The sequence below is a fragment of the Echinops telfairi genome, unplaced genomic scaffold (genome assembly GCF_000313985.2).
Source record: "Echinops telfairi isolate 266 unplaced genomic scaffold, ASM31398v2 ScPeMD7_22;HRSCAF=79, whole genome shotgun sequence".
NCBI lineage: Eukaryota > Metazoa > Chordata > Mammalia > Afrosoricida > Tenrecidae > Echinops > Echinops telfairi.
The window spans coordinates 14,870,754-14,884,844 of record NW_022103919.1 but is presented as its reverse complement, the minus strand read 5'-3'; the positions used below and the strand labels follow the sequence as shown (position 1 = coordinate 14,884,844).

Sequence of the window (14,091 nt, the reverse complement as noted above, 5' to 3'; positions counted from 1 at the left end):
GGTTACCAAAACATGAGGAACTCCATGAAAGGGTCCTGGCGTTAGGAAGGTTAAGAACCACTGTTCTAGACTAAGACAGATTAGAAAGCAAGATCCAAAAATGAGTCAATGGAAGCATTACTGTTACCTGTAAGTTAGGCGCCAACTTGATGTCAGCCAACAAATTCTTTACTACACACATAGCTTTGTGTTATGGAACATTTGACCTTTTCCATAGAAAAATGCGTGAACACACTACACATGGAGTCCAAGGACTAAAGTTAAAGAACCTCACCTATACACAAGTGGAGAAGTTATTAAAAGCCACGACCCTGACACTGGTACAGTGCTTTCTATGACTCTGCACAGATGCATCATTAATAGTGTTCATGTGTAGCTCCTGTACCATGGAAAGAATTGGATTATTCATTACCAATTTCACTGGGATTTTATGACTATCCATTGTTGTTAGATGCCATTGAGTGGCTTCCAAGTCAGAGTGACCCTACGTACAGAAGAACAAGACACTGCCGGTCCTGGGCCATCCTCACAATTGCTGTTATGTCTGAGCCCATTGTTGCAGCCACTGTATGAATGCACCTTGTGGAGGAGCTTCTTTTTTGCTGCCCCTTTACTTTGCCAAGCATGAAGCCCATCTCCAGGGACTGGTCTCCCCTCGTAACATGTCCAAGGTACTTGAGATGAAGTATCACCACTCTTGTCTCTAAGGAGCATTCTGGCTGTACTTCTTCCAAAACAGATTGGCTGGTTCTTTTGCTAGTCCATGACACTTTGAATATTCTTTTCATGCACCAGAATTCAAACGCATATCACTCCTTCTTTGGGCTTCCTTATTCTACGTCCAATTTTCACATGCATAGGAAGCACTTGGAAATACCTGGTTTGGACCAGGCATATCTTAGTCCTCAAAGTAGCATCCTTGCTTTTCGATGCTCTAAAGAGGTCTCGTGTAGCAAAATTATCCAACACAAGCCATCCCTTGAGCTCTTGGTTGTTGCTTCCATGAGCACTGGCTGTTGCTCCAAGCAAGACAAAATCCTTGACAACTTAATTTTTTCATTGCTTTTCATGATGTTATCTATCGGTCTAGTTGTGAGGTTTTTGCTTGTCTTTATACTGAGCCACCGTAATGAAGGCTGCACTCTTTGATCTTCATCAGCAAGTGCTTGAAGTCCTCACTTTCAGCTAGCAAGGTGTGTCATCTGCATAGTGCAGGTTTTAAAACGCCTTCATCCAGTCCTGATGCTTCATTCTTCGTTGCATCTAGTTTCTCTTTTTGGTCAGCATACAGATTGACTGTGAGGAGAGGATATCACCCTGATGTACATGTTCTCTGATTTTAAACCATCCATTATTCCCATGTCCTCCCATCTATAACATCATGGTAAGTGAAGAAAAGATTGAAGTTGTCAAGGATTTTGTTTGGCCCCGATCCACAATCAATTCTCACGGAAGCAACTGTCAAGTGGTCAAAGTACACCTTGCTTTGGGTAAATCTACTGCACAAACTCTCTGTAGAGTATTGACAAGCATGGATGTTACTTGGAGGTCTAAGGTGTGCCTGATCCTGCAATTTTCCATTGCCTCATACGCCTGTGAAAGTTGGACACTGAATAAGGAAGACCACACAACAGCCTCATAATCCATGTATAGCTACATTAGTACAATGCCGTTGTGCTAATGGAATTCCCGTTCTTCTCAAGGCTACCCCTATCTTGTTTTGACCTATCTAGTCTGTGTGTAGATTATGAAATTACTCATAAAGGAGATTAAACAGAACAGGAACAAGGTTCACTTTTAAATCTTGAGGAGTACTCTCAGTTTGATTAGGTGTGATTTTTGGAGCTCTGTCTACAATTCAGAAACATGCTTTTTACCCTGTTGAGGACTTGTACAATACATGACATTTTCTCTCCCTTTAAGCCTAATAGTCTTCTCTGGCTGGTGTGTGCTTAATTCACTTGTGATATATTATTATCATATTTATCATTGTTTGTCCCTATCGATATTTTAGTTAAGCCATTGATAATACATAATTGTTTGCTTATTTTACAGAAAGATTGTGATGTGGAAAGGGGAACAGATGAGAAACTTGATGAAAACCATCACTTCGATTTAAAGAGTGGATCCCAAGGCCTTCCATGGACCAGAAAGGTCTATGAGTTCTACAGTGCTCCGATTGTCAAGTTTTGGTTTTATACGGTTGGTCTTATTTAAATATGGTATCAATGGCAGTTAATTGAAATGTTGATGTTGGTAATAATATGATTGACTTGACAGTGTGCAATAAAACCATTAGAAGTGCAGTAAAAAAATCTTGAGGGAGTGTGTTAGACAGGGTTCTCTAGAGAGATAAAACCAAATTGCTGATAATTTAATATATTTATTTATAAAGATAATTAGATATATAATGAGAAATGGACTGTTAAATCATATACAGATAAATATATAATACAAGAAATAAACAGTTAAATTAGAAAGCACTACAAATGGCTCAGTGCAACTCACGTCCGTGAGAGAAAGTTGAGAGACTAGCAGTCCTTCCAGTCTAGTCTGCTGCCAGATCTTCCTCTATTTGTAGAGAGAGCTAGGCTATGTCAGCACAGCAGCCTATCACAAGGCAGGTCACCAACCGCCAGTCCCCAGCTCCAGAGATGTCTTAAAGGGACCTCAACTTACAGCGACACAGTCCACAGGCTAGGCATTCCACAGGTAGTATAGCCTTTAAATTGAGGCACAGAACAAGCAAGGCAGCCGCACTGGTCCGATGATCACAGAGCGAGAGACAAGAAAGGCAAGGCTCACCAAGCCATTTATCTCTCTGCCCTTCAGTTAATCCCACTTGTGTTTATCAGCCAGGCTGGCACAAAAAACTATCTCAAGGAGGATGAGAAAGGACGTAGGAAAGATGATCCGGTAGGAAGAGAGTTTAGAACAGGAATCTGCGACATTGGAAGTGAAAGACCCAGCATTCTCTTCTCTCGGGATGTTTCGAGTGCGCCCAGCTGAGACTTGACATTGGAAGCTCTGTGGAGCAATAACAAGTATCTGAGGATTAAGTGATACATATATGAATTCATTTTTCAGCTTGGGCATGAAAATCAGTAGCGGAATCAACTTTTTATTGCTGTAGGAATAGTGTGTCATATAGATTAAAAGGCTAATGTTTGCTATGTTATAGGATATGCTTAAATAGGGTATGCTTATAAACACAGGGCACAAAATATTGAGAAGGCTCATGGTATAAACAAATACATACTGATTGTGCGTAGCGGAGATACAGGGAAACATGGGCTGTGCTTAAACTGTCTTAGGTGAGTTTCACATTCATTGAAGGAGACCTCGTGTCACTGAGCTACACTTAAATTGCTCATGGCCAAGAGTTTGTGCTTCTAAAACATCTGAAAAGTGACTATAAAAGGGTCTTTATCTAAATATGTTCTCCAAAAACATCTACTTGGCCACTTATATATTTATTTTCGTACTCTGATGAAATAAGTGCATAGCTCTGAATAACAAAATGTATTCCCTTAAATCAGATCTAATTTCATATGACTGGGTTTAATGGCTTTTAGAAACATGCCACCAAATATCCAGAGACCCTGATAGTAGCTCCAAAAGAATTTTAACTATGCCCCATCACTGAGGAAAAAATACTTAAATGTTGATTTCCTCAGAAATCTAAAGCTAGTGCATTTTTAGAGAGGGGAGCAAAGCTGAGCAGTAGAGTGAAGCCAGCCAGACCTCCTCCCACCCCCAGCAGATGGTTTCAGCAGTGATGGAGGAGGGCATTTAGTCTCACTGTTAGAGAATAGCATACGTGCTTTAGTGTCTTGTCATGAGTGCGTTAATGATAGAGAAGCAAAAATATAAACATTTCTGCATCAAACATTTAAGAATTGGAAAGGAGCAAAGAAACAAAAGCAAGAACAGCTATCTCTAGTGTTGGTGTGAAGCTTGATTTTACCTAGATATGAACAGCTCGTGACACCCTGGATATGCATTGGACTGTAGTCCACGAGATTAGCAGGCTGGAACCATCAGCCACTCCTCAGGAGAAAGACAGGGGCTTTCTACTCCTGTGAAGAGTTACCGTCTCAGAAGCTTCCAGCAGCGATTCTACCCTGTCCTCTAGAGCTGCTGTGAATCGATATTCCTGACACAGCGAGTTTGGTTTGCTTTGAATGAACAAATAGGTTTGCTTGTAGCCTTGCTGTTAAGTTGAATTTGATTCATAATAACCCTATCAGACAGAGTGGAATATCCCCTCTCTGTAATCTTTCTAAGACTGTAATCTTTAAGGAAGCAGTTTCCACATTTTCCTCCCCAGATTGACATCAAACAGACTTTAGTAACCCAACTTTTCAAAGTAAAGGATTTGCTTGTTTATCAAGATTATTGTTTATTGCATGTTTTTGGTCTCTTGCTTAGAAATGTATTCCATTTATACAATTATACATTAAGAAGAAAGCATTATGGACAAACTGTATATAAGGTTTAAGCCATTCAGTAGTTATCAGTGAGCATCTTCTTTAAGACGTAGGATTCTGTGCTAGTGCGATGGGAAGCAAAGATGGTCAGACACAGTTTCTGTCTTTTATCGGTTTATGGTCTGGGAAGGGAAAACGTTTCTGTGTATGAATGACTTGAACACAAGACAGGACAAAGTGTAAGTAATGAAATAAGGACAGACCAGTGGATGCAGGTCTTTGAGATAGTCCGCGTACTTCAGAGTGCAGGATAAGGAGTCACTTGTATGGCCACCATGAAAGCACAGAAAAATGTAAACGTGGACTGCTTGCTAGAACGAACTTGTTTAAATCACATCTCAAAGAGTTAGTAAAATATTCAGCTTGTGAGATATAGGTCAAGAGCAATGTAGGATTAATGAAATTTACCTTAAGTTTCTTCTTTTCTTTCCTACTGTAGCTTCTTAATTTGTAGGCTGTAATATACTGTGATTGTCTGAAATACCATCTATTACAAGTAATAGCTTTATTATATAATCACAAATGGCTAAAGCCATTCCCTAGGAAATCTATGAATAAGTAAACTTATTAAACATATCAAGAAGTAGACATAGCAAATTTAGATACAGCTCAAAAAGATAGGACAAATAGGGCTAAGATGAAAATAAGATGCTTCTTGTAAGGTGTGTGAAAACACACACACACACACACACACACACACACACACACACCACACCTCTTTACCGATACTGGATTTTTAACACAAATACCACTTACTGAGTCCTTTGTATTGCATGAACCTACATGAAGGGAAGCACCATCTCTTGTGCTATCAGTTATGCGAACTGATACAGCCTTTCTGCAGGCAATTTAGGATTACATGTCACAGTTTTAACAGTGTGCTCCCAGCTATTCTATTTCTGAGACAGTAACTTACAAAGATAAGACAAGATCACAGACTATTAATCACTATGTATATGCAGGAGTGTATTTATTGGGTTTTAATTCCTCAGGAGATTGAAAAATCTAGTTATTATGGGCACAGCTATCTTTATGGAATATCTACATTGTGCCAGACAGAATACTGAGTGCTGAAGATAAACATAACAGCTAACAGCCTTTAATTACAAGGGCCTCACCTTTGGGTAAAACTTTTTTATTAACCAGAATATTTTAATTGGTTTAAAATAAAGTTTCCAGCAGTAGTTACATTTGAAAGTTCACATCTCTTGAGACTGCTCATTTGGTGTCTTGGCAAAGGTGTTTTCTGTGTTTAAACTGGAGACAAAGGCATGTGAGTCCTCCTGGATTTATGGTTAGCCCAACATGGGCATTCTGGTCAGCAGTCAACAAGCTGAGCCAGGAATCTTCTTTCTTTCCATGAAATTCTAGACTAGACATCCACACTTTCCTTGGATTTCCTTGGTCGTTGATCTTCTACAATCAGAAGATAAACTAATTACCCTTTCATGTCATTGTATCGGAGTGCATGAGTGTGCTTCTGCTTAGATTGGTGTGTGCTTGGCATTCTCCTGGCGCCTCTCATTCATACCCAGGGCCTGTGTGTGTGTCCCCCTTCCCCTCATAGATGGCTTATTTGGCATTCCTCATGCTGTTCACTTACACTGTGCTGGTAGAGATGAAGCCCCAGCCCTGCATGCAAGAGTGGCTTGTTATCATTTACATCTTCACCAATGCCATTGAGAAAGTCAGGGAGGTGAGTTGACCCTGGATGGAAATCAACAGGTCTAGGGGGGTTGAGGGTGGGGGTGGGGGAAGACTGGAAGTGCTGCTCCTGATTCGTATGGTCACGTGGTAAGTGACTGTGGTGTTGACTCTGGTTTACGATGATACCAAGTATAAAAATGGAATTGCCGCCTGGTGCTGCTCCATCTTCACCATCACCGGTATGCTTGACTCCACTGCATGATACAGTATTCTGGGGGAAGTAGCCTTTGTTCTTGCCAAATACTGTCAGGGGGTGGCTCTTCTTTAGAAGCAGCTATCTTAGAATAACATAGCTGATTAGAAGTTTCTTAATCATCTCCAAAGGAGACATCTTAGTATGCTTATCAAGGCTAATGTGACAGGTTATTATTAATCCTTCCAACCATTTAATTTTCCAGAAGAGTTTTTTTTTTTTTATGGGATTGATTTTTATAGCTTAGCATTAATGTATTATGAGTTTCATTTTACAAAGTGGCACACAAATAGACAACATTGTGCAACATATAAAATGTTCATTTACAGCTATTGAAATATTCTACTTTTGAAAATTGAAACAGAAAATGCCTTTAAGGCAAGTCATCTGAAACACAAAACAAAATTCTCATTTCTCATTTGCAATGAATCTCTTTAAAAAAGAGAGATTAGCATTCCCAGGCAGTAAAATCTGTAACTGCATACAATTATTATTTAAACTGCTTTAGATGTGAATATAGATGTGTCTTTTGTATCTATGTGCTTATATACATTTATCATGTCTCAGAGCTAACATGACGCATTATATATGAAGTAGACATATTCTTACCATTTTAACGATATTGCCTACTATTTACTAGTATGGCCTTTACAGATTAGAGAAAACAGTTAAGGAGAAAATTGTTATCTGAATTTTCCCATTTCTTAATGCTTCAGAGAAAACAAGTTTACTTATTTTACCTTTTAGTTTGTCTGATATTCTTTCACGGGTAATTTCCTACAACAGTAGGCTCAATATCCTTTCGTCGTAATTTGTCGGCAGTCCACTGGATAGCAACACTGGGGCTAGAGCTTAGCGCTCTTTAGTTTCCATCTTTGTTGCTGCTCTGCCTCTGGAAACGGAACCTAGTGGCTTCCTTGCAATCTCTAAGGTTAGAAATGTCTTCCTGGTTCCGTTGTCGTTTAAGACTAATTAAAGGTAGAAAAATTACATTTTGTTTTGTCGATTTCTTTGTGTTTTGGGTTGTGTTTTTCCGTGGCTGGCTGGCATTCATGATGTCGTTAATATACATTGATAAAGCCCACTGGCCATCAAGTTGATTCTGGCCCATCATTACCCTGGAGGGTAGAGAAGAACCCGCCCCTTAAGGCTGTGATCTTTCTGGATGCAGACTGCCACATCTTGCTAATGCAAAGCCAGTGCTGCTTTCAAATAGCCACCCTTGCAGTTGACAGCCTAGAGCTGTAACCCTGACACCCCCGAATTGTTTAGATAGTTCACTACCTGGGGATACCAAAGCCTCTGGAAACTCCATGTGATCTAAGGACTGGCAGAATTGAAATGACTCCTTGGGTGAGAGGATAATACTAGAGAAAACAATAATATTGCTGAGATGCTAACGTTATGCCCCTTCACATTTCCCTCTTTCTTCTTTTAGGTCTGTATTTCAGAGCCTGGGAAGTTTACTCAAAAGGTGAAAGTCTGGATAAGTGAGTACTGGAACCTGATGGAAACCCTGGCTATTGTCCTGTTTTTAGTGGGTTTTGGCCTTCGCTGGGGTGATGGTCCTCGCCACACAGCAGGAAGACTTATCTACTGCATCGACATCATCTTCTGGTACACAAAGCTTCTGGACTTCTTTGCTGTGAATCAGCATGCAGGCCCATATCTGACCATGATTGCAAAAATGGTGCGTGCTCCCTGATTTAATATTTAAGGTTCTTGATAATGAACATCCAATAGGTGGACATTTGAAATTATTTGTGGAAACAGTCAGGAGATCCTCTTACCAGTACTTTTCTTGGAACCACAAATTAATGTTATAAATGGATATCCTTACAGAATGTATTGGGTAGTTGATCAGTGCACTCAGTCTGCCTCAGGGTCAGGGATTCATGCAGAGTGGTAGAAGGCTTCTCTTCTGTGCTTATGACCTGAGTTCTAATCCTGGCCAATGTGCCTCAAGTGAAGGTACCATCTGTCTCTCGGTGGAGCTTGTGTGTGGCTGTGATGATGAAGAGATTCCCGTGTCGCTTTCAGACTAAGGCTGTGTTAGTCTGCCTTCAGAGAAACCAATCCACAGAAACTCATGTATGAGAGAGTTTAATATAACGGTTAAGTGCACATCAAGAAAACATCCCAACCCAGTGCTGCGCAAGCCCACAAGTGCAACAGTGCAACATTAACCCATATGTCTGACACCAATCCACAAAGTCCTCCTCCATCTCACAAAACACACACTATAATGCTGACTGTAGGAGGAAAGCCGAATCAGTGAGCGATAAGCATCTCGGCGCTGGCAGGGGTCTCCACACGTCTGCTCCAGCACCCAGGGCTGCACTGGGGTAGGTCCATGCAGCTTCTCCTCGGGGACATCTTGCAGGAAGTGAGCCTTGCCAGCTGAAGCAGGGAACTGGCTAAGGCAGCTGCACCCTAGTCTGACCATCAGAAAGCAAGAGACCAGAGAGCTAGAAAGGTGAGGCTCACCGAGCCATTTATCCCTCTGCCCTTCAATTAACCCCACATGTGTTTCTTGGCCAGGTTGGCACAATAAACAGTAACTATCTCAAAGGCAGACCAGGATCTGCTTCTGAAGAAAAGGAGTGAACGAAACCTCACGGATCCCAGCCGCTCAACCCTGTTATATTCCCAAGGGCCAGATGTGTGCCCTGACGCCACATTCCAAGGATGACACGGACAAAGGGATATCATTGCTGACTTGAGATGGATCTTGGCTGAAAACAAGAATACCAGCATATTTCATTGACTGAAAGGCAATGTGTGGATCCTGACAATCTATGGGAACGTTGTGTTGAACGGGAACACCTCATGGTGCGTCCCTGGCACTTTTCCAGAGGGCAACCGTCGAAACAGAGCAGGCGTCATGCGTGGTTTACCACCAGGAAGGCTGGGTGTCGGGGTTGCATGCTTTCATGATACTTACTCCATCTGGATGGTGAGCACACCACCAGAGAAGGAGGACCAGATGGGAAGAATGTGGCATCCAGACGGAAGGCAGACGCATCAGCACCCTGTAAGATGCAGAGAACACAACCTTGCTTGCTGGAAGGGAAGAGGACTTGACACTTTGACTCATGAAGATCAAAGAATACAGCCTTAAGTCTGGATTACACATACTTAATGTAAAGAAAACCAAAATTTCCATCACTTGGCCAATAGACAACATGATAAACAGAGCCAAGCTAGACGTTATCAAGGATTTCATTTTACTTGAATCTAAAATCAACACCCCCTAAGATCAGCAATCACACAGTGTGTTGCACCTGACAAATCTGTGGCACAAGATCTCTGACAAGTGTTCAAAAGCAAAAATGTCGCTGAGGACTGAAGTACAGCAGACTGAATTCATGGCGTTTACAGACCAGGATATTTCTCAAGCACCACATGGACAGGCTGAAGTGGCAGTTGTTGTTCAGTTCGATTGCTGTATTTTAATCGTGGCTCTAGCAGAGAATGCTGAGAGGGCCATGGGCTGCCAGCCACCAGAACAAACAAGTATGTCTCGGAGGAAGTGCAACAGAATGTGCCTGAGAGGCAAGGAGGCCAGACTCTGTCTCACCTACTTCGGACCTGCCATAAAGAAAGACCAGTCATGGAGACAGGACCTCGTGCTTGGCAAATTAGAACAGGAAGGTGCTCAGAGAGATATTGACACAGTGGCTGCAGGGACGCAAACATAACCAACGAGAGGATGGCCCAGGACGGGCAGTGTTTCTTTCCTTGCACACAGGCGCACTTTGAGTCAGACATGATTGCATGGCACCTAACAGCAACAAGAATACTCTATCTACCTTTTGCACACAAGAAAAAGGCCGAGTACATTTCCAAAGGCACAGAGAGAGAGATTATTGTTTAGATCTTGGCTGCCGCCAGGCTTCAATCTGTTCCCTGAGATCCCTGGCATCTTGTCAGCTCTCTCCCTCTGGCCTTGCATGAGGGTCTAAGATCTGTGCTCGAAGTGCAGCGTCTCAAGGTCACCCATGGCTTTCCCTTCTAGAGCACTCACCAAGCTCTTAAAAACGAGAGGCAGTGCGAACACGAAGGGGGCGGAGAGTGAGGGAGATGAGAACCCCAGGATCCTACAGACAGACGTTCTCACTCCACACCTTTCTCCTGGTCTCGGTGACATTTGTTAGATGGTGTGTGCTGACGTCACCAGTCCTCCTCAGTTACTTTCACAGTGTTCTTTCTCCGCATACCGAGTTTGGGGCGAGCTCCACAGTGACTCTTTAGCAGCAGACCAGCGCTATTTGATGGATTTGAACTGCCCACCTTGTAGTTAATAGTCTAGTGGTTAACTCTTTACACACCACACAGGGCCTCCTTCACAGCCACTTAAGGACCTGGCATCCGTTCACATTGTCAACTCCATGTCAGCATGTGAATTTCAAGCTTTCCTAGGGCAGAACCTCAGAAAGCTCAAGGAAGCAGAGTGACAGAAATCACTGCTATGTCATCAGTCCATTTGCTGAGGTCACGTGGCCCCAGCCTAAGGAAAGGGAAGGCGAGAAATGCAGAGAAGCTAATTAAATAGTTTTACATGTCAACCACCTGGTACGATTCCCCGTGCGTTGTGCTATTTTGCAGGCAGCAAACATGTTCTACATCGTGATCATGATGGCCATAGTCTTGCTGAGCTTCGGCGTGGCACGTAAGGCCATTCTTTCCCCGAAGGAGCCTCCATCGTGGAAGCTAGCTCGAGATATTGTATTTGAGCCGTACTGGATGATATATGGAGAAGTGTATGCTGCGGATATAGATGGTGTGTATGGGGTTTGCCGGGGGCACCGGTGGTTTGGTGGTAGAATTCTCACCTTTCAGGCTGGAGACCAGGGTTCCATCACCACCCGGTGCCTGTCAAGCACACTCATCTCAGTGGGGGCTTGTGTGTTGCCATAAAAAGGCTGGTGTCAATCAGCCAGTGTTAGCTTGATCCTCTGTGTGGCCTTGCGTTGGGGGGGAGGGGCACATGATGGCAGCTAACAACAATGACAGCAACATGGGATTTTCTATTACGTAGAAATTGATTGTTTGTAGATCTGTAAATTTTTTTAAATCTGGAAAATAATAATCTGAATATTAGAAATGTCAAATATGAGGGTAAGTCCAAGAGTATTGCAACAACAAGGATTAAACCAGCTGTTAAACAAAAATATCAAAATGGAAAGCTATCATTTATCCCACATATAGGTCGATGCACTTTTAAAGCAGTGGTTCCCTTGTGCTATCCCTTCTCCGGAAAATGCTATGCTCCTTGATTTACACCAAGAGCTTTGAGAACAAAAAGAAGCCTGGTCAGGACTACAGGGTGGATGGAGCAAGCTTTCCTAACACAATCCTAGCAGGACAGCCTTGCCGCCCTAGAAGCAGGAGCAGGTGTACAGTGATGGGAAATGTTCCTGGTCTTTTTCCCAGTTCCCTTAACATTCCGTAACAAGCCCCCTTATCATCCTGTGCCCTTGAGACAATCCAGAAAGGTGACTCCTGTGAGTTCCGGAAACAACGACCACAGGCAGCAGTCTCCACAACCCACTGCGCTGACCTCTCTGCCTTGGATGTGAGTGCCCAGCAGATGCCTGGGAGCCTGTTTTGACGGGGCCTCTTTTGAAGGCACCCTGGTAGGAGGACAAGGGCATTACTGAGCGAACTCACCTACAACCTCCCACTGCTTGTGGAGACGTGCTCGAACGTGTGCTGTCTGGAGTAAGCTTGTGCACGTACGAAGTAGAACGATAGTAGCAATTCTCTTGGACTCAGCCTCATGTTTTTAGTATTCTGCAAACGTGATGTGTTAAAGATTTGTCCAGAGGCATCTGACTGTAATTTATTTTATCTTTCTTTCTTAATTTATTATGTTCCTGTCGACAGTTTGTGAGAACAACGCCTCGTGCCTTCCTGGTTCTTTCCTGACCCCGTTCCTTCAGGCCGTCTACCTCTTCGTGCAGTATATCATCATGGTGAACCTGCTCATTGCCTTCTTCAAGTAGGTGATTTTCTTTAACTCCAAAGGCGGACAGGCATTGGGGTAGACTTATCTGTCTTGTGAGAAGGCAGCCTTCTGTTTTTGTGTGGTCCGTGTTTTATCACGATGCTTTAAAATATGAGCATGCAAATATGTGTCGGAATGAAGCAAAGAATGGAAAGAGAAAAATCAGTGAATGGAGAGAAATAGTAGAGACAGAATAAAAGAAGACCATGAGGCGTAATTAAGCAATCACGGAGCAGCGTAGGAGACTCACTGTAGTTGATAGAAGCCAAAGGTGTCTAAGGAGTTCTGGGTAGATGCTCTTGACTTGACCATCGATATGTCATTCTGTTTCTTCTATCATTTTTCACATCATCTCCTTCATGGGTTGACATCTTCTTCCCAGCCTTCTAACCCTGGGTGTTCTTGGGCGCTGAATTTTCCCTTCTTCTACCTGGACTTTTCTGGAGGTCTTGTTCCTGGAGCTTCCTATAGGAGTGTATGCTGCTGGCCACACCCAGTTTGCATCTCCAGACAGAACTTTCTGAAGCTCCTGTCAGTCGTACAGGTGCATGTGGCCTGTGCACATGTAGTTAAACGTGCAGCAGATTGTCAAATTTAAATGTTCCAAGCAAGATTCTTGATAGCTTTAATTTTCCTATTTTGACTGGTAATCTTTTAAAAACTTATGAGGAAGACCATGACAGTTGTGTTTTTTTTGGCAATTCCATCTTCCGGTTGTTCAGACCAAAAGTCTTGGCGTCATTCGTGAAGCTTCTTTACACCTTTACCTGTAACCTGTCAGCAGCTCCATCAATCCAGCTACCCCTAACAATTCACTACTATGAACCTTCTGGCTTATTTCCATGCTTCTGCCTTTGGCCCCTATTCTAACCTTAACATAATCATTAGAATTACCCTTGAAAACTTATGTCAGGTCATGTGACACCCAGGCTCCATACTCTCTCATGGCTGCCTGTTTCCCTTTGGGCAACAAAAACAGTCAAGGTTTCCAGAGAGACGATAGGACCTGATTTAGCTTCACTGCTACTGCTCAATCACGCAGCATACGATTCTCCCTCTCGTTTAGTCCTCCACACCACACTAGTCCTTGCAAGTTTTCAAACAAAACAGATGCATTGGTACTTGATGTTTCCTTTGCCCGGAATATTCCCCCCTCGATATGAATTTGGCTCATCCTCTCATCTCCATCAAGTCTTTGCTCAGATGCCCTCTTTTAAATTTTCTTTTATCTAAGAGTGTGTGTGTGTGCGTGTTATGCTGAAGAGAAGCAGGCTCTTTATTGGGGCACTTGTCACAACCACACAAGTCAACAGCCCCTTCTTGCCCTCTGCCCCCTTGCTTTTCCTAGTGCTAATGGGAGGGGCTGCTCACAGAGGTGTGAGCAGGACCAGGGCTGCTCTATGATCCAAGGCCACAGGGATGGAGTTGGGACTCTAGGCCTGGGGAGACGGGGGTGGGGGTGGGGTGGGGTGGGGTGGTGGTGTTGGTGTTGCTGCTCGCTGGGTGTAGAGTGTGGATGAGGTGGGCAACCTAGGAAGGGGGCTACACAGTGTAGGGTAGGGTAGGGGAGAAGGCCAGTCAAGGGGAAGAATTCAGAGCATGGATCTGCAAAGGTGGGAGGAGGCCAGGCACTCTCCTCCCTAGCCTCACCCCCCTCAAGTAGGGAGCCACCTTAAGATAGGGCAGGAAGC

General features: G+C 43.2%; 1 protein-coding gene across 1 annotated transcript in view; it reads left to right on the top strand.

Moving 5' to 3' along the window:
* The window catches only part of TRPM6 (transient receptor potential cation channel subfamily M member 6), a 103,729-nt gene that overhangs the window by 29,767 nt on the left and 59,871 nt on the right, over positions 1–14,091 (top strand). Inside the window, exons 8-12 of the mRNA XM_045288587.1 lie at positions 2,056–2,202; positions 6,058–6,186; positions 7,829–8,080; positions 10,999–11,173; positions 12,280–12,394. Coding sequence (XP_045144522.1) covers positions 2,056–2,202; positions 6,058–6,186; positions 7,829–8,080; positions 10,999–11,173; positions 12,280–12,394 — 818 coding nt within the window. The remainder of the gene's footprint in view (positions 1–2,055; positions 2,203–6,057; positions 6,187–7,828; positions 8,081–10,998; positions 11,174–12,279; positions 12,395–14,091) is intronic.